This window comes from Gadus chalcogrammus, chromosome 4 (genome assembly GCF_026213295.1).
Source record: "Gadus chalcogrammus isolate NIFS_2021 chromosome 4, NIFS_Gcha_1.0, whole genome shotgun sequence".
NCBI lineage: Eukaryota > Metazoa > Chordata > Actinopteri > Gadiformes > Gadidae > Gadus > Gadus chalcogrammus.
The window spans coordinates 29499768-29525934 of record NC_079415.1 but is presented as its reverse complement, the minus strand read 5'-3'; the positions used below and the strand labels follow the sequence as shown (position 1 = coordinate 29525934).

General features: G+C 41.7%; 1 protein-coding gene across 10 annotated transcripts in view; it reads left to right on the top strand.

The window, feature by feature from the left end:
• LOC130380352 (uncharacterized) overlaps positions 1-26158 on the top strand; it is a 32458-nt gene extending 6300 nt beyond the window's left edge. The window contains exons 1-9 of one of the 10 annotated variants that reach the window (XM_056587518.1): positions 8765-8927; positions 9773-9818; positions 10552-10860; positions 13945-14205; positions 15632-15778; positions 15872-15958; positions 16235-16303; positions 16540-16569; positions 17428-19710. In XM_056587518.1, coding sequence (XP_056443493.1) covers positions 8844-8927; positions 9773-9818; positions 10552-10860; positions 13945-14205; positions 15632-15778; positions 15872-15958; positions 16235-16303; positions 16540-16569; positions 17428-17486 — 1092 coding nt within the window. In that variant the 5' untranslated portion in view covers positions 8765-8843 and the 3' untranslated portion in view covers positions 17487-19710. Of the gene's footprint in view, positions 1-8764; positions 8928-9543; positions 9819-10551; positions 10861-13944; positions 14206-15631; positions 15779-15871; positions 15959-16234; positions 16304-16539; positions 16570-17427; positions 19711-20430; positions 20512-20615; positions 20745-21189; positions 21305-21438; positions 21485-22203; positions 22513-22927; positions 24286-25773 lie in introns of those variants that run through there. The other 9 variants (XM_056587519.1, XM_056587522.1, XR_008895282.1 and 6 more) reach the window with 9 other exon arrangements.
• Positions 26159-26167: the final 9 nt, after the last annotated feature.

Genomic DNA, 26167 nt, shown 5'->3' with positions numbered 1-26167 from the left:
AGATCGCTGCACTCACCGGATCATTTGTCAATATTCCAACAAAGATCAGACACATGGATGTCTGCTGCAACACACGCGTGGCTGAAAGTGGACAATGACTTCCTGTTTTCCACACAGGGTGATGAAATTAGCCTTTTATGCAACAGAGGGGATGTTTTAGATTTTTTTAAGTATTTATTTAGCTTGCTGTTTTTTGATTGTTTTGTTGTCCTGGGACAAACTGATCAAGTGGAGCTATCTAGCCTTCTCAATCTTCTGTGGGGCTAACGCCACTGCATTGAAATAACGTATCTGGATTTCTTGCCCCTGAATTTAACTCTTACAATTTCCAATAAATCATTTTCAGCTTTACTTTATTTCATTTTCAATAAAAATGATATAGTTTGAGTAATTTTGTTCGGCTTTAAAAGACATTAAAACGATCTCCCGCTGAGCAGGGGCGTTTCTAGGTTTCGGAAACATCCGGGGCTTAGCCCAAGAGGGAATAGGACAGGCAAATTGTGTTGTATACTTTATTGCGAATGCACATTTTTTTTCATAATTCTTTACCTAAATAAACAAAATAGGCAGGTAATTATAGCTTTGAATAGCTACCTGACTGCTGCTTATCCCCAGACATCTAAAGTTCCATTCAAGTTATTTCAGAGTAAAATTAATACAAGTGAGACAGACCTTATATTATATCAGGGGTGACAAACTCATTTTCACAAAGGGCCACTCTATGAGGAAATGATAATCACACTAAGGGCCGACATGCAGTTTGCTGACATGCCTTCTTTTTAATCCAAAAAGTAAAAACAACATATCTATGAATATATTGTATACAACCTGCGTACAGGGTCATATAGGCTAGGTTTCATTTCAACATTTTGGGGGACAAATTATAGGTTGGGGGTATGGGGGTGCTCCCCCAGACATTTTTGAGCGACAAACACTTAATTTCCTGCATTCTGGTGGATTTTTATTAATCTATCTGTGCCTTTTCTGCATCATTTTATAGTGGAAATATTTTTTTTTCTGTGCAGGAAAAGACGACATTCAGGTTCCTAAAGAAACAACTATTATGGAATATAATGCAGTAAGGCTCTCAGGAATCCTGGATTTTTCAAAACTTTCTGCAAATTGAAAACATATCACATGTTTTGGGTATTTCTTTTTTAGAAATCATGATTCAGCACCAGTGTTAACTATTTATGACACTTAACATTGGTAATGAAATGACATCGAGCATTGGAATTGAAAAGGGTGGGCAGCTAGCTAGTTAGCTAAATTGTAACTTAAGGCAAAAGTTGGAAACAAATCATGTTAGCATTCATCCTTAGACACTTGACACAATCAGTCATCAATATTGGCATGCTATTTAGCCTCATTGGCCTATTTTGACATATTTTCTTCAATGCAAGTTCATCAATTCATGGCTTAAAATCTTGAGCAGTAGAACAGAAATTCCTAGCAGTAAGCTACGCAAGTCCTAACAAATGGGAGCATGTGCGACGTGCGGATATGGCACAGGCTCTGCATGCAGCAAAATAAAATTATTAAAAAATATACATAATATTTTTTTCTTTTCTTTTTTTAAGAAAAAAGATTCGGGGCTAATCAAATTAGATCCCGAATAAAACAGCCTAGTGACGCCACTGCCGCTGAGGGTTGACAACTCTGCCTCATTTGGAACTTGCTACAATAATATATACATTTGTCCTTGTCATGGCGTGGCAGTGGTGGTTGCAGCATGACCTAGACCTAGGCTGTTTCCCAAAGTGAAGGCTGCAGCCTTGCTAGGACGCATCCTTGCTAGTCGCGTCCTATGGAGATGAGACTAGAGTGCTAGCTCGAGTGCTTCCTAGCGTTTGTAACGTCGGACTTTGGGAACGACTTGGTTGTGTGGAAGCGCTTCCGCTTTTAAATACTGCGTGTCCGCTTGTAAACACATGTGCGCTTATGAATAAAACATGGCAGCAATCAAGCTGATCGATATTTATTTTACCACAACGCATAAGAATACAAACAGTTTAGAAATAAGCTGAAATCTACCAGTTCAATAGCTTTGTGCAATACCTTTTGGATAAAGAATGTAACTAATATAAATAAAGTTTTCACGAATCGGAATTGATTGAAAATGAATACATTCTTTTATTCTTTATCTTTGCATACCGGTATTTGTTTATGTCCATTTTATATATGTGCGGATAGAAGCATATTCAATGTGTTTCAGTGTCATGGCAATCATGGAAATAATATGTTAAATATGCAAATAATGTTTTAGATCTGCAGTGATGGGCTTGTGTCACACTTCCACATTGTGCTTTGAACTCAGTAGTCGATTATATTTTGACTTGCAGAATGCAAAATAGACCACAGACACCTAGTTCGCAGAGTTAGGTAGCCCCCCCCCCCCAGCCCCCTCTATACCACTGTGGTTCACACTGCATGAGTTGCATCCTGTATTTACCACCTCCTTATAGAAGATGCATATTATATTATGTATTCATTCTTTTTTCAAACAAAAGTGAATGTTTCTTTTGTTTTTTTTATTGTTCATCTGATTATTTTATGCACTCTGTTCAGAGAGCAGAAACATTTTCAGGAAGAGAAATTGTTAAATAAAATAGGTATACAAAACATACATAAATACCTATTTATGTAAACATAAATAGGTATACATAAATAATGTAATCTTGTGAGCGAGTAAATTGACATTGGTGACAGTGGTGTTTAACACCAGCTACGTCCATGCAAAATATAGCAACGTATCATTAAGTTGCAAAAACGTTTGAAAAGTGACACGGGTCTTTAGGCTTGATTATTTGCATTAACATGATGAATCTATAAAAAGCAATATGGCACAAAATATTTCTGAAAACGAATACAACTTCACTTCATTCGAACGTGTAGCCTACTGCTCTGCCATTTTCAAGAACCCGCCCAGTGAACGCAGAGGATTGTGGGTAGTTTTGGCTCATCTAGGATGCAGCGATGCATCCTTGAAAAATCTCGGAATTCTCCAAAACAAAGGACGCAAAAATGGCGCGGCTTTCTAGTGCCCTCAACATTGGAACAGTGCTTGTCGGCGTTCTATGACGTAGCGTCCTTAAAAGGGCGGCCGTTGAGCATGCTTCCTTGACATTGGGAAACAGCCCTATTCACAACATTGTAGCTTTAAATTACAAGTCTCCTCTTGCCTCTTGGTCATGATGTCACGTGCACCAGCCAATCGGAAGCTTCGGCCGCAGGGTAGGCTACAAACCAGAAAATGAGAGGCCACGTGAGAGCAGCTCTCTGACCAAGCACCACTCTTACCTTGCAAATCGCTGAGCACTGCTGCTTTACCTTCATCTGTATTTGTTCCTAAAAAAAATCTAGACAAACTATACATCATAAAAGGTGAGACTCCACTGATTCAGTCCCAACCACTCTAACCGGCAGGGCTTTGTTCTTCTGCCAATACGACTCAAACCTTTGAACCCATTGCAGGGAAGAGATGCCATGATTGGTCTGAAATGAGACAACAGCAATCAACTTGGAACAGATATTATCACAGAGGACGCTATTTTTCATTGTTGATAAGAAACGTGACGTGACTTTTAAACCATGACCCACAGTTTTACATTTACAGACTAAATAGCTCCGTACAATTTATACATCTATGATGGAACCTCATCCCTTGGCTACTCGATGCTGACAATGAGCCCATTTTGGAAGTCTAACACAGTAATAGTTCACACGCTGGAGTGAAGCGTCAGGATTCCCAGCGACCACAGCCTCCTATCCACTTCCTCATTACCTTCAGTCTTAGGGTCAACTCCAGGCACACTTCCTTTATTTGAGATGAGCTCAGGATGCAACATGACAAGGCCTCGGTAATACCCCCTTCCCTGGCAATTTCTTTAAGGGATATTATGTCTCTAGGACGGATGAGAATTCTTCTTCTAAACTTCAAAATGCAAAAAAGCACCAAATAGTTTTAGACAATTAACCTATTTTAATGAATGCTTACACTAGACTCCTCTCTAGCAGAATGATCCAGAATACAGTTAGACAGAGCTATTTAAACAGATTCACACCCCCCCCACAATGCAGATGTAAATAATCAAATCAGATAATGTTTGAAGACATGACCCAAGTAAAAGAATGCATAAGGGGATGCCTCCAACCTTGAGAGCGGTTTACCCCAAGCACAAAGGTTAACATTTAGATGACACTGAGGAAGGTAGGGTGGCTATACAACACAGGCCCTCCGATCCCCGTCTATAGTGAAGAATAAGGAAGTGTGTTCCCATTCAAACACTTCCCAGACTGAAGGGTACATCAAACCGGTACGTCCAAGAATAATTGGCCTTCATACATTTGCTCCTGGTTGGATTTATGCAACCATTTTTTTTACGTTTTATTCAGCCGTGGACTTGCATTTCATATAGCTCCCACTTTCAGCTTCATGAGTTTTCAAGGGAGAGCTGTCATAAGATGATACTTGAGTCCAAAGAAAAAGACATCCTCAAGGCTGGTTTGTTCTTCCAGGGGCCCCTGGGAGCGGAAGCTCAAGGCCCCCATAAACAATTTCCTTCCTTCTGTAGATATTGCTACGGGGATGCTAGATTGTTTATAGCAGGTGCTAATACATTATGACGTGGTTGTGGGCAATATGATGTTTGTTTCGTGTGTGTGTGTGAGTGTGAGTGTGAGTGTGAGTGAGAGTGAGAGTGAGAGTGAGAGTGAGAGAGAGAGAGAGAGAGTGTGTATGTGTGTATGCGTGTTTATGTGTTTGCATGTGTATATACTGTGTCCCTTATGCTTTGCCAACACACATCTGTACCATGTCAGTATCATTTTCTATTGTTCTATCGATAATTGCATCAGTGAGAATGCATACGCGTTCATTTAAGTGCATGCTGTCTCAAAAAGTGTGCATTTAGGCTGCATGCACACACACGCACACATATATCCTGTCCTTGAAGTGGTTGTTGAAGGGGTTCATTTTCTCACATTTTTCTCCATCCGTGACTTCGGTAAGATTTGTGGGTAAGTGTGTGCGTGTCATTTCTAGTACACACGCTGAAATAGATCCGTTCCAATGGTACTTATAAATATCATTTAAGAAATGATGTCGATGCTCCATGTGGGCGTCTATACGAGTACAACGGTGTCTGTGCTGGCGTGCGTCCATGTGTGTTTGTGTGTGTGTTTGCGCCTTCCTTATAACACACATATCTGTTTCATAGCGGCCTGGTCGATGGTGTGTTCTCTGCTGTACTGCTGTGTGAGTGTGTATGTGTGTATGTGAATGTGTATGTGCATGTGTTTGTGTATGTGTATGTGTATGTGTATGTGTGTGTGTGTTTGTTCTCCACTGCTGTGTGTGGGGGACATCAGTACACGAGTAATTAAGATATACTCGGCTAAACCTACTCCATCGGGTGAAATTGAAACCATGGAGAGAGAGAGAGAGAGAGAGAGAGAGAGAGAGAGAGAAAGGAGAGAGAGAGAGAGAGAGAGAGAGAGAGAGAGAGAGAGAGAGAGGTGTGCTACAATAAAGTCAACTCTCAGGGTGGTACGTGCACCCCTTCCCCCCTGCTGTTGCCTAGCCACGTATTGTTTGCGAGAGGATGTAGACAGAGGAGTGTCACACAGCCAGTAACATCATGTGACATCCTCGATGTGAAAAAAGATTGAGGAGACTTAATAAACCCCTGTGGCCACACCCCTGTGCATGTACACACACAATGTATATGAAAACACCAGACTATTGAGAACATCTGATGGTGAGCAGAACGGTGATGTAGAAGCTCATTACGGAGTTATATGGCCAAAAGTAAAGGCTCATATTTCGGGTTATCTCGGACATGGTGGAGAAGAATTGGGGGAAAGGAACTTTGTCGTTGACCCTCTGAAGTCCATGAACCGCGACTTGGAGGAGAAAGGGATTGTACCCCGGGAGCGGAGCTGCCGTACTGCCGCCGAGCTCCCCGCGCCGGAGCTGCCGGACTGCCGCCGAGATCCCCCTCAACGGACCTGCCAGCTTCGGTGGCAGTTCAGCTCCCGGAGTACACCCGCCGGAGCAGCCGGAAAGCTTTGGCGTTAGTTCATGCATATCTCACTCAAAATATCATGTACCTGCAGACTTTTTGAGGGAAGTTTGTATGTGTGTGGGAGCACCAGAGACACAAAACAACACCCCAAATCCCAGGAAAAGCGTTGTTTTCATAATATGTCCCCTTTAAGCATTGGGGGATCATGAGCTCAGTCCCCTGCAGACATGTCCTCCAACACACACACACAACAGTGGAGTCTCCATTCACCTCTTCGTCAGTTTGTGGTGGGAGGATAGTACTAGTGGCCGGCGGCAACTTTTGACGTGTGGCATGCTGATTAGACCGGATATAGTATTTGGTTTAAAACCACCACTATAACGTAATATGGTGATGTTTAATAACGGAGTTGGTGTGTCGGTCGAAGCGTTGGCTGCTGGTGCGTGACTAAAAAGCTGAGATTCTAATGGGCTTTGTTGCGCATTGTCATGCGGTTAAAAAGCTGTGGTGAATTCAGTTTTAATTCAGTGTGGCATGGTTTGACTCGGCGTGGGCCAAAAGTGTCAATGGAGGAGGGGAGCAGAACAGCCCAGTCACTTTCAGCGCTCACAGCATTCAACCAGAAGGACGCTTTGAGGTGACGATTACTACCCAATCACAGCACATTACGCCCTAATGTGCTGTCATTGGGTAGTTATCTACGGGTCTCTACGACTACAGGAGCAGGGAGCCTGTCCACGCGCAATGCTCGCACTCACACATTTGCGTGTGTTTATGGTAACGTGTGCGTTAACATAACTATCAAAACCTTAACATGGACATGCACTATGGAGCACAGGTAATGGTGAGCAGTTTGGTGATGATGAAGCTCATTGCAAAATATGTTTTAAATGTTTGTTTGAAATTCGGTACAATAGATTTAGCTACTTGACCAAATGTGTAATTGCATGTTGAATCATTTGGATACACTTTTGTAACGTAAGATCTTCCATAGGGTTAGCCTAGCAGGTTTCACATATTTATGATTTATTTTCAAAGCAAATGTTTTTTGTCATATTGATATAATTACAATTTACAATATTATGCATAGAGTACTTCATGACAACATTTTCAAAGTTAAGGGCTCTGATATCAGTATCTACTATGATAAGCTGTATAACCTGATTTAAAACCGAAGTGGGAAAAGCAAATTACATCAATGTTTTGAATGATAAGCAAATGAGGGGTAGAAACCCCCACCTGGACACTCATTGGCCACTTCTTGCTCCTTTTATATTGACATTTTTGTCATTTAACAAATGCTTTTATCCTGATTTACAAAAAGGAAATGAAAGAAGCAAGAAACAATGTTTAATCTTTACTCAACCAATAAAACATCACAATATGTCCTTCATTCACCATAGACATCCTGGTGAGTGTGTGTGGTTGATCTCAGCAGCCTCATGTAAAGCAGCCTCCCTCCTCTTACTGATGGATGCTGGGATGTGGGTGAGGCTGCATGCCTGTGGTGCAATGAAGCCACACAGGTTGACCCAGCCGTCACTAGGGTTGGCCATCATTGGGATTTTAACAATTCTGATTCAGATTCAGATTATGCTTATCGATTTAGATTCTGGAATTTCTGATTCTTTGAGGGGCGCGGAAAAAAAGAGGACAGGTTGCCGTGGGTCGTAACCACGGTGATAGCACCCCCCCTTTCTTCCTAAAACTCTCGAATGGGCTCAATGGCACCTTCAATCTTAGGGTGCCTAAATGTCGGGGTATTAACCTCTGCGATCACCACGTAACCACCATGTGCATCTGCCCACGAACAAAATTAGTTTGCACAGGTTTTGCATCGTGCTGACACAGCATTGTTATTTACATAATGGAGCCAGGCCGGTTTTGTTGCCAGGGGGCAACGCCTGCTGTGGCAGTAAGCCCGATTCCGACCCTGCAGTAAACCTGTTTTATACACCACCCACCACCAGCTGCTGTCATGTTTCGGAGGAGCCCAGTGAAGACACCTAGTGTCGGTGGTAGGGTCAACTTGCTAACATCATCTAGCATACAAATGTGCTGTGTGCTGACACAATGTACAGACCACCTCCTGCTCTTCGAGCCATCAATGTGTCACATTTGCACGTTTGATATTTAGTGTTGTGACACGGTGGACTTAAGGGATCAAGAATGACCCATGAAAGGCATGATGAGACGGACGACCAAAAATTATTAAAAAAGACATGTTTTTCAACGATAAGAATTGTAATCTCAAGTCTAAGCAAAAACAAGTGCAAATAAAACAAATAGCTTATGAAAGATGAAAACACTCCACAAATGAACAGGTAAACACAGGCACTTCTTTTCGTCCAGCTGGCAGTCAGCATCCATAGCAGCAGATAGAGTTCTCGCAACAAAATTGTAATTGATTATAATTATAAATTTGGTTAATGATGTATCAAAGTACTTTTTTTCTTCTGAAGATGATTTCACCAATATTGAATAATTGATAATTAGTGAGGTGAAGGGGGAAAAAACTATTTCCTGAACATGTTGCCTATAGTTTGGAGTTGGATCTTTTGCTGAACAATTACCCAATATACTCCTGTGATGCGGAAGTTAAAATAAAATAAAATGATAATTATAGTGTCCGAGATATCATTTTTCTATCGATCTCTATCTCTCTTTCTCTCTCACACACACACACACGTACACACACACACATGCATGCACGCACGCACGGCCTCATATAACTCATGTATTCAATTTTTTTTATGAATGAATCGGCTGAGGATGCAATTATGACAAGGCTTGGTAGTACTCTGTCATCCAGCCCACATGAGAGGGACACAAGCCACCACCCTTCTCTTCAGCGAAGAACAAGGAAGTTTGTCGTCATTCACTCCGGACTCAATCGAAACGGTAAGTCGAAGAATACTTTGTCGTGATACATCCTCTCCTGGGTGGGTTTATTCCACCATTTCTTTGCTTTATATTCAGGTGTTAAGTGTAAGACTCTCATTTCATACAGTTCACACTTTCTGCTTTACACACAGTGAGTTTCAGGTTAGAGTTTGTTGCCAACCTTTAGCTAGGCTAGGTATGCGTAGCTAGTGCCCCATGCGAGCACCATGTTTGAACACAAGGGGACCATGGGGGTCCGGCTCAGGCCTTCTGGCCTCCTCAACTCATCTGATTGGAGAATGAAAAATAACGCGAATGGTGTCAGGAACCTTTTCTGCTCGGAGTCCAGGGAGCTCCGGCATAATACATGATTGAGCGGATAGCGCTCAGCAACGTAAAATAGGCAAGGAAAACACTTCCTCATTGATAACATTTAAAAAAGTGCACGCGTGATACCAGCCAGGCCTAATCAAGCCATCAATCACTCACACCACATACCAACAATGCCAAATTGATCGCTTCATTATGTGGCCAAATGTGTTTTAGAACCTGTTTCGGGGACTGTCTCTACTTTGGTTGACAGCAGGTGCGCCAGGATTGTTAATGAGGCAGCGTGGGCCAATGTAGCCACACACCTGTGCACTCAAACACACAATTTATGTGTGTGTGTTATCATAACTATCAAAACATTAACCCTAGACTATGGAGAACATTTAATGATGAGCAGAATGGCAATGTAGAAGCTATATGGCCAAATGTGTTTCAAAACCTGTTTTTGAAATTTGATTTAGCTACCTACACACATTTGTTATTGCATGTTTTAGAATTAAGATTAACTTTTGTAATGTATATGTTGTTCCCAGATGGAGATGCTATTTATATTGCTGGGATTTCCCTTCTTTGTCAAAGGTAAGAAAATATTTAAAAATATTTAATGCAAGAGTTCTCAATTTAATAATTGCAGCTGTTACTCTAATAACCTAATATTATAATTTCATCAGAATTGCCAGAATCTTTGCAAATTCTTGCAAAATTACTCCATACATAAATAGCCTAATCGACTTTGTATGCAGCCATACCGATTTGATGTTGACTTTGTATGCAGCCATACCGGTTTGATGTGGACACAACTAATGCATTGTCTGAGGGCCACATTTACCACACCCTTCAGCCTGTAGTTCCTCATTCTGCATTATTGCAGACACATCAAGATTAATAGAGGTGCAGGTACAAGGCATCAGGCAATCATTCATACCTTCATCATACCAAAGATGACACAACATAACATACCATACCGGTCATACCCTTACAAAGGTTGGCCAAGCCTGTGTGGATTTTCTAAAATGAATCTCCCCTTTTGTAGAAACTATTTTATAGTCGCAGGCAGTGTCGGTTTTCTTGGCAAAAACTAACAAGCAAGACGATATATATAAACAACTCTGACTCCAGCAAGCGTTGCCAAATGAGCAGCGAAATATACACATACTAGGGATAGTTGTTTGGTAACACGTGGTTACGTGGGTGTGGTGTTCTGTCTGTGTGTTGCAGTAATGTGATGTGGAGGCTATGGAGAGATACAGTTTGGATCATTAGTTTCAGACTTGACCTTCTCTCTATATAAGTTACAACCTTTCTCTTTCAGGTTGTACTGGCCTTACTCTTTATGGAGAGGTCGGAGGGACGGTCGTATTTCAATGCAACTCAACTCGGGGGGACGTACAATCTCTTTACTTACAAGGAGGCAAAGATTTTAGAAAGGTTATAAGTGCATATCATAAGACGAAGAACCTCACTGGGCCCAGTCGACCTGACACCTACTTGAACCATGTGGATAAAACGGTAACCTTTCGGAATCTAACCGTCTCAGACGAAGGGACATACAAATGCATCATAAGCCATGGGGACCCCGGTGGAATTACTGAAGACACTACAATAACTCTCATCATAACTGGTAGGCCTCCGTTCACTCATTCCCACTCTCAACAAGAACATCGGTAACAAAAATAGATCATACCTATTACATTCAACCACTCCAATCAGTTTGTTCAGAAATGCATAAATGTGGGCAGATCAACTCTTAAATGTAGGTATTGTATATTTTATGTAAAGCATGTAACTTTTTCCAGTGTTTCTATAAAACGTGAAGTTTATTTTCAGACCTGGATTCATTTCAGATTTTACCTCTGGAACTAGGCAGAGGGCGAACACATGTCAGGCTGACAATTTAAATTTGCTTCACTCGAGTTTTCTACAGGCATTAGATTATTGTGTTTATTTTTACGCTTTTATTAAACAAACTCTTTTTTATGAAAGTCAAACATGAAGAAATAGGGGATAAGGATGTCCTTTGCATGCAGTTTGAGTACCTCACATCAGAATTGATAGAACAATGGTAGGTTTCTAACTCTGACTCTAGCTCCTCCAGCTGCCAGGGGATTTCTGCGGACTCCCACCACTGGAAGGATTGGGTTTGCGATGATTGGAATCTCCATATTGAACTTTACAATGTGCATAATATAGGGCTGTGGGGCACAACTCCTCACAGCTAAACTGTACTTGCTGTTAAAGTACTATGAACCATTCTTGGTCGGACCCCTCACCTAAGACCACTTTGCCTTGGGAGACCCTACCAGGAGCACTATGCTCCAGACAGCACAGCCCTCAGGTTCATAGGGGCACACAAACCTCTCCACCACGATAAGGTGATGGTTCCCAGAACCATGTAAACTATATTAATTATAAATTCCAAAACTTTCCTCCTTGAAGGGAACTCCGTTGCATTCGGTAATCGACTTGTATCGCATTCCGGTAAACACGGACCTACCGGTAATGCACAGACTGGTGTAAAAAAGAATGGTTTATTAAACTCTTAGTTCGCTAACTACGCTGTTGGCTCTTTGTTTTATGCGTCGGGACCCTAGTCATTCTACTTCAGAGATTTGTTGTTATTCTGAGCAATATTAGTGGTTAAGAAATGCTGATTTGGAAGCGTTCGCCGCCCCAAGCCAAAGCACTATTAGCCAAAAATTCTCAACGGCTTATTTTACCTGGTTTCACACGGAAATAGACCCTGGGCCCTATTTTAACGGTCTGAAACGCAAGTGGGAAGCGCAAAGCGCAAGTAGCTTTGTGGGCGGTTCTACGGCGCTATCGCTATTTTACAGGCGGATAAATGACACTTGCGCCGCGGCGCAAGTGTCAAAAGGGTTGGTCTGAAGCAGCCTAATTACCCGTAGGTGTGGTTTGGGCGTAACGTGCAACAAACCAATGAGAGTGCCAGCTCCCATCCCCTTTAAGAGCCATGAGCGCATTTGAATCGGACGAGTTGATATTTTGACAGCGCGTCTGCAGTCTCCGAGAATTTCATACTGCAAATGGCTTAGTTTATTGCCAAATAGCCTAATATGGCATAATTCACACATGGAATATACTGAGTCCTCAAATACATTTCGGCAAAGAAAACGTATGATAGGCTATAACATATGATATGCGGTAACTGTGGTTCTATTTAATGATATACGCAATACATTATAAACATTGTTTCTTATCAGTATTGTATGCTATCCTAATATGCATGTGTCCCCGCGGTAATATAGGCCTACATTGCCATTGATTGTATTATGCGTTACGTTTTTAGTTTGCCCAAGTGGAGGAGTTCAAGTACCTCGGGGTCTTGTTCGCGAGTGAGGGAACTATGGAGCGTGAGATTGGCCGGAGAATCGGAGCAGCGGGGGCGGTATTGCGTTCGCTTTACCGTTGTTACGAAAAGAGAGCTGAGCCGCAAGGCAAAGCTCTCGATCTACCGGTCGATCTTCGTTCCTATCCTCACCTATGGTCATGAGGGTTGGGTGATGACCGAAAGGACGAGATAGGGATAGGGTGAGAAGCTCAGCCATCCGTGAGGAACTCGGATTAGAGCCGCTGCTCCTTTACTTAGAAAGGAGTCAGCTGAGGTGGTTCGGGCATCTGGTAAGGATAAGAAATACCATGCAAATTAAATTTAAATGAAGTGAAATTTCGAGGTTGGAAACTGGGCGCCTTACAGAGCACACACGCGCGCCCGCATTCATTCATTATTTTTAACACTCACTCGCGGTAAAACAATGTTTTTCACGATCAAATAGGCCTACTCATCAATCCTAAAAATTATGCGCATGTAGGCCTACACGATGTCTGTGTCAAGAAAATATGTGTTTGCTGTACGGTGTTTGCAGATGCATTGATTTAAAAGTACAACTTATTACCGCTGCATCAGCTGTTGTTTCCCAAATAATTTACCAAGAATTTGCGGCTAGGTAGATGAGAGAAGCAAAGTGTATGCGCGAGGTGCACAAGCAATCCGTATGCATCGCATGCGCATGTATGCATCCGCCCTTAAAATAGCGTCTGAACAACGCGCCACTGACTTTAAACCAGGTATTTCCTGGTCAGTAGCGCAATGGTATTCAGAGACGGCAAAATACCGTTTGCGCCAGAACACACCTCCTCCTTCCGCCGAACCGCCCCTTGCGGCGCATGATCAATCCCTAATTTACCGGCGAGTGGCGCTGGTGGGAAAAGAACGCTTTGCGCCAGTTGTAAACTAGCAACGACACATGCGCCAGTGACTAAGTCACTTGCGCCGGATGCAAGATAGGGCCCCCTGGGTTAGATTTTCGCCGGTCAAACAATGTAAGGAAACATGAAGTAGCCTAAAGAAATTGGTAAAACTAATGGCCTTAGGCATTAGGGTAATAAAACAAATCGGCCCATATCTTACGGCAGGATTGAATTGGCGAAAGTTAACCTAACCTTTACCATTGGTTCGCATATAGGCTAATATATAAAAATGACAGGGTTCTAGACTGCAGACAGACAGACATATTTAAGCACTGGCAAGAAAATGATCACCTACGCAATACATTTTCTTTTTTGAATTTAAATGAAAAATTTTAAAAACAAAAAAATATTTTGTTTTTAAAATGGTCTGGGGGGTAGAAGATACACAGCAGATGGAAACCTCATCTCTGTTCTTGTGTTCTTTTCACCCGACCAGAGCCCCCTCCGACGCCCAGTATAGAGACCCAGCCGCTGTGTAACGTCACTTGTACTTTGAAGTGTACCGCGGACACCACAGATCTGGGACCGGTCTCCTACGAATGGAAGAAAGACGAAGGAGAGTGGACCAAGGGTGACAAGCTGAAGAATATCAGCAGTTCTGATACCCCTGAGAAGTTCTTCTGCAGGCTGAAGACCCGTGTGAGGACCAGCAACACCAGCCTGCCCATGGAAAATCCACTCTATAAACCAGTACCAGGTATGTCACCGCTGAAGGGTCGTATGAAGGTAATTTTGTTGCAAAGGCTTTAATTTGTAGAATAGTATTTGGGAAGTTGTAAGTTTGCTCTCAATTTGTATTTTGAAATGTAGAATTGGATAACAAATCCACACACACGTGTCAGACTGTGGCATCTGCGCACCTTGACCTTTGCAAAAAATAGGATAGGATTGGATCGGATAGGTTTTGTGAATTTGTTTCTTAATAGTGTAGGCATTGTGTACGCAATGTCTAGCAAACATTATCACTTTTCCAATAGGTTACTTAAACAGGCAGTTTCTTTTTCTCTGTTAGGCCGAACCCTAGCCTGTTCACCTCAAACATCCAAACTCTCAGTATAATAAAAAAATGAGAGCCAAATCTTAGGCTTGACTTAACATTAGGGTTGCCGCGGTATACGGTATTACCGGTGCTACCGGTCTTGAGGCCAACACCGATTCCTCGTTGTTGCACACCGGCAACACCAATTTTTATTTTATTTTTTTCAGTAATAAAAAACAAATTCAGTAAAAATGAATAATATAATTGTAATTAAGAAAATTAAAATGTGTAGAATAGGCCACAGTTCTGCTCTGTGCGGGAGAATTATCGCGCCGAGAATTTACGTGCTTCCTTACGAGACCGGTAACGATAGCAACGCCGGTAAACAAACCCCGCAGACGCAACAAGATTTATAGAGGTGCAGGTAAAAGACATCAGGAATTCTTTCATACCTTCATACCAAAGATGACACAACATAACATAGCATACCGGTCATACCCTTACAAAGGTTGGCCATGTCTGTGTGGATTTTCTAAAATGAACCTCCCCTTTTGTAGAAACTATTTTATAGTCGCAGGCAGTGTCGGTTTTCTTGGCAAAAACTAACAAGCAAGACAATATATATAAACAACTCTGACTCCAGCAAGCATTGCCAAATGAGCAGCTAAATATACACATACTAGGGATAGTTGTTTGGTAACACGTGGTTACGTGGGTGTGGTGTTCTGTCTGCGTGTTGCAGTAACGTGATGTGGAGGCTATGGGGGAGAATGCCTGTAGAGTTTTCTACAGGCATTAAGGCTGTATCCAACAATTGTGTTTTAATTGTATGCTTTTATTAAACATTACACCCAGAACTGCTGTAAAATATTTTTTATGGAAGTCAAACATGAAGAAATAGGGGATAAGGCTATCCTTTGCGTGCAGGTTGAGTACCTCACACATTGCATTGATAGAACAATGGGACATTTCTAACTCTGATTCTATTTCATTTTTCTGACCGCCAGAGGTAGTGCTTTAGCCCCGGAATGACTTACTGTGCGTCAACCCACCAAAAGTGAAGTGAAGATTTGCCTGCTCGTTTGCGCAAGTTATCTCCAGGTATCTTCTGTAATGACCTTCTCTTGTTTTCTCTCTTCTCTAGCAACACCCGATGCAGTCACACTAGAGCGCCACAACCCTCAGAGCACTGGTGACGTCTCCAATGCCTCTGGTGACGTCTCCAATGCCTCTGGTGACGTCTCCAATGCCTCTGGTGACGTCTCCAATGCCTCTGGTGACGTCTCCAATGGTGCATTTCCAAACAACAAATAGTATTTGTAATGATATAGGCTGCTATTTCACTAACTTACGTTCATTCTGGTGCCAATGTGTTTTTTTCAAGATCTACTCTACCTTCTCCTTTTAATCGTACCAGTCCTGGTGTGTGTGGGGGGATTTGCTTGTTGGAAGAAATGCAAAGGAAATCCACGTAAGTGCACACAAGATCGTTGAGCAAACAAATTAAATTAAAAAACGCCAGTCTACTAAAAGTTGTTGACATTTTTCTTCTGGCTATGCAGGATTTTTAGCTAGATCGTTACGAATTTCAATACTCACTCATGACTAAAAACTAAAGGGATTCAGCCAGCTTGTCACAAGCTAGCTGAATCCCTTTAGTTTAAAAAGTCGCCTGTTGGCGATGTTCAGTTCATCCCAGGGCCTCTGTTTAACATGGGCTTTTGTTCATTCCGTTGTTTCTCCTCAGTTTCTAACGAGCAACGACCCCAATCAGCCCCACAAGCCGATCCAGTATCAGCAAGCGAAGAAGTCGCAGGTGAGTCACTGTGGTTACCAAGAAAAAAATTAAATGCTTGAAAGATGACTGATTATAAACTGTAGACAAAAGGTAAGTATTGTTGAAATATCGTTGTACCGTTGCCAAAATGTAATATTTTTCTGCATAAATGTATTCTTTCATTAAAGAGGGCACAGCAGAGGTGACCCGGCCGTAAGCCTTCTAACAGTAATCCACTTAAGTTGTTATTTATGCCCTTCCATGTTTGTTTCCAGAACGTGAGATTTTCGTGCCTCAGCCGCCCGGTGAGTCTCTGGGGTCATGACATTCGAAACAATCAAGAACAGTAAAGAAAGCAATTCAACTACTAACTATACTATTGTTTAAATATTTTTTCTCTACGTAATAGAGCATGTTTCTTGCTATCCATCAGGAAAAAAGCCCATCACAAACCATAGCTCACATACTGCGCTGTAATAGCGAGCCAAAAACCATGGCAACACGCACAAACAAGCTGTAGCCACTCAAACCAGGCTGAGGGCCAAGTGGATCTATAGGTAGCTGGCACAGAACCCTCCCACGACCCAAATGGGCCGTCCATACATAAATAAGATCACTAAACAAGACAAGACTTGCTAATAGAGGCTAGGCCTGAATTAATATACCTCATTGATAATGCTTTTCTAAATGCATCTGGCGAAAGCGCCTTTTTCAGGTCTTAAACATGCGATGATGCGTATAGTGGCCTAACTAGGCCACTATACGCATCAAGTTCAAAGTGCCAATATAAGCCGTTTTAAAACAATCCTTTACTGATATCCCAGGTGAGGGTGTCTAATTCAGATGTATGATGGACGGATCTACTACTAGTTTCCTAGTAACCAGAGAGAAAAACCATTAAGATGAATGAATGACACGCACAGGTGCTTTTTGAACCGACCCTGGATTGCATATTTTCATCGCATGATTCGATTGCCTTCTTTAATAAATAGTTTTACTATCATACCTCATTCATCCTCCCGAGTCGTACCGTAACTGAAGAACGCCTCTGCTACAACGGCGAGCTGAAACTTGCTAGAACAAGATCCAAATTTGGAAAAAAACTAACTAAAAAGTACTATGGCTTTGGGTGTGAATTGCATGTGTTTTTGTTTCTTTCACAGTTGCTGAGGATTTGGAGATGAAAACGTTGAATAATACAAATTCAAATGAAAACATGTAAGTAGTCACCCAGAGTGGCCTCTACATTGTTGCCGTCTGCGCATCTACTAGGCCGCCTCTGAATGTCCAACACCTGGAACACGTTGATGGGACTACAGACCACTCCATGTTGCTCTCAACAAGAGCAATGAGGTCGCTGCACTCACCGGATCATTTGTCAATATTCCAACAAAGATCAGACACATGGATGTCTGCTGCAACACACGCCCGGCTGAAAGTGGACAATGACTTCCTGTTTTCCACACAGGTTGATGAAATTAGCCTTTGATGCAACGTAGGGGATGTTTTAGATTTTTTTAAGAATTTATTTAACTTGCTGTTTTTTGATTGTTTTGTTGTCCTGGGACAAACTGATCAAGTGGAGCTATCTAGCCTTCTCAATCTTCTGTGGGGCTAACGCCACTGCATTGAAATAAGGTATCTGGATTTCTTGCCCCTGAATTTAACTCTTACAATTTCCAATAAATCATTATCAGCTTTATTTTTCAATGTTAAAAGAACAGTCTTCCCTGGCGCCGTTTCGGTGGCATCTCTCATAAAGAGCTACAGTCAGTGTTTAATGGCGTTGATTTACCTTTGAGCATTTCCTATTATAGGCTACTGTGTAAAATGCTGTTTAGAATTAATATTTATATCAAGAAAGAAAGAACCAGCGAGTGACGCTCTTATTCCTGCTCTCCTTGCTTCTAGCTTCTAGGATCGTGGGGATTTTTGACACTTATTACAAGATGAACCTTAAAATATGACTTAGGCAAATATGCTATGGGGCTAACAACATAAAAATACTTGTTTCTGTACCTTTTGCTTGATCTGGTCTGTATGTTGTTGTTCCCTGCGCCCATATTTAGTACTCTGTAAGACTTGCCTGTTTACAAAAATAGCCAGGAAACCACACCGTAACCACACCGCAAACTACAGGCAGGTTTGTAATGAGCTCCATCCGGCTCATCTGGGTTAATATGGGCCGTCTATGGGCTGAATGGATGCGAGGTGACTGTGAGATTCACACATAATAATAATTAACAAAATAAGCATGAGCAACTTTGTTGTAATTTTATAACTTTACTGTACACATAACAGTGTGTGCCGATAAGTCAATGGGCTATGTTTTTTTTTTTTTGTTATTTAAAAAGGTATGGTTAGTCTGTAGATAGTTTTGTAATTGATTAGTTGGGTATGTTGACCCTGGTTAAAGTCCAGTTTATAGCTGTTTTTTATTGTGTGGTATATTTGCACTCCAAACTCTGTAAAACCAGTAAAGCTACCTCGTTGGGGTCTCATGGTTTAGGCCCAAAATATTTAACTGATATGCTTCCATAATATAAGCCTTCTAGACCACTAAGATACTAAGAGACCAATCTGTTAATTATCCCCAGAGTAAACACGAAACATGGGAAAGCAGGATTTAGTTACTATGCAACAAATAGCTGGAATAAATTCCCTGAGGATTTAAGATTTGCCACAACTCTGAGCACCTTTAAAATAAGACTGAAGACTTTTGTTTGCTTTAGCTTTCTGCTAAATCTTAAACACATTGCACTTTCTAAAAAGCTTTTTTTAACTTTGCCTTTATTTTCTATTTTAATACTAAAATGCCTTTTTAACTTTCTATTTTACTAATTTCTTTGCATGTTTTCTTTTACGTATCTATTATTTAATTTTATTGTATGACAATGTTTATATGTGAAGCACTTTGAGTCTGCCTTGTGTATGAAAAGTGCTGTATAAATAAAGTTGCCTTGCCTTGCCTTGCCTTATGGCAGGGAACATTGCTTCAGTGAATAAACATAACGTCAATAAAACTTTGATAGCCTACATTAACTCGTCCTTGAATCGATTTCTGCATGAGTAATTTTCCCCGGAAAAGGGGGTGATAAGAAACAAAACTCCCATGTTCCGACACTACTTCAAGAGGTCGACAAACTAGGTGTATTGTGATTGTCTTGATTGAGGGGCTCCTGTCGGCAGAAGTTACATTTACCATTCAGTTCCTTAGAAAATATTCTAATAAAATGTAAGTAATTAAACCTTTACTATGTAACTTAGTGCCTTAACAATATTAAAATCAATATACAGTATCTGAACAAGTAAATTCATCCACTTCATTCCACCTAGACCTATTCACAACATTGTAGCTTTGAATTACAAGTCTGCTTTTGTCTCTTGGTCATGATGTCACGTGCACCAGCCAATCGGAAGCGTCGGCCACAGGGTAGGCTGCAAACCAGAAAAAGTAGAGGCCACGCGAGAGCAGCTCTCTGACCAAGCACCACTCTTACCTTGCAAATCGCTGTGCACTGCTGCTTTACCTTCATCTGTATTTGTTCCTAAAAAAAATCTAGACAAACTATACAAAGGTGAGGCTCCACTGATTCAAACAGTCCCAACCACTCTAACCTGACCGGAAGCACACTTCAACACCCTGGCAGATGCCTGGTGCAGTTCTTCTGCCAATACGACTCAAACCTTTGAACCCATTGCAGGGAAGAGATGCCCTGATTGGTCTGAAATGAGACAACAGCAGTCAACTCGGAACAGATAGTATCACAGAGGACACATTTTTAGTTGTTGATAAGAAACATGATGTGACTTATAAACCATGGCCTACAGTTTTACATTTACAGACTAAATAGCTCCGTACAATTTATACATCTATGATGGAACCTCATCCCTTGGCTACTCGATGCTGACGATAGACAGAGCCAACAGACAGAGCTATTTAAACAGCTTCAAACCCTCCCCACAACAACAGATGTAAATCATCAAATCAGATAATGTTTACCCAATACATGTTGACTCAAGTAAAAGAATGCATAAGGGGATGCCTTCAACCTTGTGACCGGTTCACCCCAAGCACAATAGACGATACAGGAAACAGAAAAAACTGCTCAAGATGACTTAAAGGAAATCCCACTCCCTGCCCCCCTCTGATTACAACACAGGCCCTCCCATCCTCGTCTATAGTGATGAATAAGGAAGTGTGCTCTCATTCAAACACTTTACAGACTGATGGGTGCAGCAAACCGGTAAGTTCAAAAATAGTTTGAATTTTTATACCTTTGCTCCTGGGTGGATGTATTCAACCTTTTTTTTGTATAAGACTTGCATTTCATATAGTTCCCACTTTCAGCTTTACGTACGGGTTTTCAAGGCAGAGCTGTTCTAAGATGATACTTGAGTCCAAAGCAAAAGATGCTGGATTAGTTCCCCCTTGAGAGGAAGCTCAAGGCCCCCACAAACAAGTTCCTTCCTTTTGCAGGTATTGTGCACAAATACTTTTTATAATATGTTGGCTATAGTATGCATAGTGTGTGGAATGTAAAAAGGTTTGGAGCAGAATAAATAAATAACTATTCAAAGCATTCACCATGGCCGAGCAGTAGCTTCACCAAGGAATTATGATCGCGGGAGCCACGGGGCTGCTAGATTGTTTATGAATATACATATAAGTCAATCCAATGTCTTCACATTATTATATTAATCTCACCAAGTGCCTCAACGGATCCTGGGACGGTCGGCGGCACCGACATCGAGGCATTCGTGGTTGTGGGCAATATGATGTGCGTTTCCTGTGCGTGTGTGTGTGTGTGTGTGCGTGTGTTTAAATATGTGTGTGTTGCCAAGTCACGCATTGTTTGTGAGAGGAGGTGTTGGGAGGGGTTGTGTCTAACAAAACCAAAATCAGGCGTCTCTTATTTTTTCAGAAAGATTGAGGAGACTAAATAAACCCCTGTAGCCACACCCCTGTGCACATACACACGTGTGTGCGGCACCATTACTATCAACAGATTAACACCAGTCTATGGAGAACATCTAAGGGTGAGCAGAACGGTGATGTAGAAGCTCATTATGGACTTATATGGCCAAAAGTGTTTTATATTTGCTCCACTTGCTAAATTTGCTATTGCATGTTTAAGAATTAAGATTAACTTCTGTAATGTCATCTTTCCCAGATGAAGATGTTATTTATATTGCTGGCATTTCCCTCCTTTATCAAAGGTAACACATTTTTAAATATTTAAGAGTTCTTATAACCGTAATAATCGTAATAATTTGAGCTGTTACTCTCATAGCCTAATATCATGATTGAATCAATGACAATTGGTTGCAAACAACAAAACTTAAATTGGTTGATGACCGCCCACATATGTGCACATTGTCCATGCTTCCACAAGGGATTCATAACGGACGAAAAAAATCGCCACAGTATTCATTCCTCTCTGCTGAATGCAGGTGGAGATCTTCTCGTGGCGTCAGACTACTTTTTCTAGTCTACCTTCAAAACACTACCTGTAGTTCCTCATTCTGCAACATGATGCAACAACAAGACATCAGGCGATCTTTCAAACCAAAAGATGACACTACAATACCTAGGCTATATAAAAGACGTCCATCTCAAAGTGATTTTCCAAAATGAACCTCCCCTCTGGCATAATCTCTTTCAGAGTCGCAGGCAGTGTCGGTTTTCTTGGCGAAAACGAACAAGCAAGACAATATATATAAAAAGGCTGACCATAGCAAGCGTCCAAATGAGCGGCTAAATATATACGTAGGCTACTAGAGCTAGTTGTTTGGTAACACGTGGTTACGTGGGTGTGGTGTTCTGTCTGCGTGTTGCAGTAACGTGATGTGGAGGCTATGGAGAGATACAGATTGGATCATTAATTTCAGACTTGACATTTTCTCTCTCTATATAAATTGCAACCTTTCTCTTTCAGGTTGTACTGGCCTTACTCTTTATGGAGAGGTCGGAGGGACGGCCGTATTTCAATGCCACTCAATGAAGAAGGAAATAAAGTATTTTTACTTTCAAGGAGGCACAGATTTTAAAAAGGTTATAATTGGATATCATAAGACGAAGAAGCCCGATGAGCCCAGTCGACCTGACACCTACTTGAACCATGAGAATAAAACGGTAACCTTTGGGAAACTAACCGTCTCAGACGAAGGGTCATACAAATGCATCATAAGCCATGGGGACCCCGGTGGAATTACTGAAGACACTACAATAACTCTCATCATAACTGGTAGGCCTCCGTTCACTCATTCCCACTCTCAACAAGAACATTGTTAACATACCTATTGCATTCAACCACTCCAATCAGTTTGTTCTGAAATGCATAAATGTGGGCAGATGAAATCTTAAATGGTAGGTATTGTATATTTTATCGAAAGCATGTAGCTTTCTCAAAGTTATTTCACACTCTAAACATGAAGAAATAGGGGATGAGGATATCCTTTGCGTGCAGGTTGAGTACCTCACACCCGAATGAATAGAACCATGGTAGGCCTACATTTCTAACTGATTCTATTTCTTTTTTCGGGCTGCCGGAGGTAGTGCTTTAGCCCCTGAATGACTCAGGCGAAGATTCGCCCCGCCTGTTTGCAGTTATCTCCTGTTCTCTTCTGTTATGAACTTCTTTTGTTTTCTCTCTTCTCTAGCAACCCCCGATGCAGTCACACTAGAGCACCACAACCCTGAGAGCGCTGGTGACGTCTCCAATGCCTCGCTTACATGTACTGCCATCGCGGTCTATCCAGTCAGCAAAATATCATGGAATGACCCTTCTGTCCACAAGCATCCATCGGAGGACAGAGTTACAAAGGATAATAATTCTTTGCTGTTCAACATCTCTAGTACTGCTTTCTTCAACTGTTCAGACGGATCAACGCAACTCATCATATGCTCTTTGGGGGGCGTTTCCTCTGACGAGAAGATTGTCTGTCAGCAGCCTAAAGGTGAATGTAATTTGGGGACAGAGGCAAATAGGGATTCTAGTGGTAGACTCTCTTTCTCAGATTTGATGGGGGTAAAGAAAAGCACTCATTCAGTGTGCGAAATACCCGTCAATATTCAGGGGGGTCCCCATCCCCCGATTGTTGCGCAATACCGATCTAAATTATCTCAATATGCAGTAGGCCTAATACATTACAATATTTCATGGATGCAAGCAATCAGTCTATAGCCTATATTACAACACACACCCGCACACAGCAATTGTTGATAATCCGATATGCTATAGTACCCTATTCGAAAAAGCAACACTTTAGCCAATGCCTCCTATGTCTGACATAGGAGGCTGCATTGGCTAAAGTTGTTTGGAAGCACAATGTTTCATAACAAGGAGAGGCAAAGTTGTGCATTCCAATGCAAACAAAAAAATAATTGGCACCAATATGGCATACTCAACAACTGAATAAATGCCAGGTAGGCCAATTTGCGTGCCTATCGACGACTGGCACGCAATCAGTGCACTTGCGAATGAAAGCCTGCAGTATGACCGATCGTCTGACATTTAACAATCCATCTACAGCAAATACGATCAGACAGATACATCATTGAACACATACACAAAGCACATTCGTCCAACCACGGCGGATGCTGACAAAATTGTACACAACAAGCCAAACATCACCACGGCAGGTGCGCCCTCTCTCTCGCGCGCGCTCTCTCTCGCATTAGGGCTACTCCAACTTGCTTCACTACCAAGCCTTCATAATCATTCAGTATGCGTGCCGAAACCAGGAAAGGACATGCATGCACACAGTTGCACACACTCATCTTATGCACAGTGCACCCTATGTCCCAGTTCTATCATCACAATTCAGTCAGTGCAAAGATTTAAAAGATAGTCTCTTACCTTAAGTTAGAATTGACCCAAGTGTGTGAGTGATACACTCTGGTTTAACTTTCGCTTGCTAGCCGTTTACAAAATGACTTTGCAACATTACGTCTTCCTTCTGTTAGGGGAACATGGCTAATTTGCATACGTACACAGGACTGGCTGGCTCCGCAAGGCCAATAATAACATATTGGTTAATAAATGTTTTGAATTCTGAATACTGGACGTGGTGAGCTTAAAAATATTTAAGTGACCATTAGTGACAATAAAATATGTATTCTGTAGCCCCCCCCCCCCCCCCCCCGCCACACACTCTACTCATGTCTAGTGTCAGGTCTTTCAGTCTTCTGAGAAAATTAAATGTAAACTAAAAGGGCCCTTCATGTCAAACAGAGTTTCCCAAACAACAAATGATAATTGTAATGATTTAGGGTGCTATTTCGGTAACTCATTCTGGTGCCAATGTGTTTTTCAAGGTGAACCTACCGATACTTCATTGCGCGTGCACCACTACGCTGCAATCGTATGGCTGGCAGGTGTTGCAGTGTTGGCACTTTTGCTTTTTTGTTATTGGAAACGCAGATGTAATCCACGTAAGTGCACACAAGATCGTTAAGCAAGCAAACAAACCAATGTCAGAAAACTAAGAGTTGTCTACATTTTCTTCATGTCTATTTTCAGCACGCGGGCATGTAGCTCTATCTATGCAAGATGGTTAGCAAGATGGTTACCCATTTCATACTCACTCACGACCTAAAATGAGATCCCTACAGCGTTTGCATACCAGTATGCTTTATTATGATTAGATAATACAGACTTTTGCTGTGTAATAGAACCACGGTACACGCGATCTGGAAAGTTTCTAAAATAACGACACAGTGAGTAGAGCAGTACGGATCATGAATGGTTTAGGCCAGGGATGGGCAACTGGCGGCCCGCGGGCCGCATGCGGCCCGCATCCTCACTCAGTCAGGCCCGCATCCTCACTCAGTCAGGCCCGCACATAATAATAAAAAAAAGAATAATAATAATTGATCGAGTTACAGAAAACTCGGTCAAGAAAGATGAGAAGAATTCATAGAATTCGAAGGCAAACCCATGCGTCTAGTTTGCTTAGAAGCGATATCAGTCATTAAAGATATCCACTTAAGTCACTACAACTAATACAACTGCTGTTGGGTTTGAGTTCATTGAGTTGTTGCACTTAATGTTGGGCCACTGTTTTTCAGTTTTTTGACTTCACTGAATGATGATGTATGTGAGCCCTTTGCACTGATAAAAATACTGACCATTCATGTGGCTGTTTGAGCATGGAAAACATGAAATGAATGTATGTTGGTTCAATTAACATACCGTACATAGGTTATGATTCTGGATGATTTTTTAGGTAGTGGCCATCCCCAAAATGCACCAGAATACAGGAAATCATAACTACCAAATTCAAAATTGTGTAGCTTCTCTCAGCTCACGTTTAGTTGAAGTGTGCAGTCATGTGGCCCTCCGATGGTTATGATGAAAAATGTGGCCCTCTTTATCATGAAAGTTGCCCATCCCTGGTTTAGGCTATCATTTACACGTGGATCTGCCGAACGTATGTTATGCAGTTCTGTCTGGTAGTGAACACCTGACTCAATCGGGGCTTAACTGAACTTGCCTGTTTTAAAGCAGGACCACCGATGCCGGAACAGGATAATGTGCGGTGAGTGGAACTACAGGTCTTCCGGCCGAGAACTGATGAGACTCCTATCAGACAGCAGAGTGCAGCAATGGGTAGGCCTACCATTGGGACCACGGCCGAGAAGGAGACTGATATATTGTTGACCACAGGGACTTGAACTTGCTTTGTTTACTATGTGTGTGTGTGTCCGTTTGATTGTGTGTGTGTGTGTGTGTGTGTGTGTGTGTGTGTGTGTGTGTGTGTGTGTGTGTGTGTGTGGTGTTGTAGTTACAGAATAGCAAAAGGGTAGGACATTAAGCAAGAATGTCATGTTAACATCTAAGTGGCAATAATGTTGATATTTCAAGAACACTGGTTAATAATAAAAAATATTTTTATTCT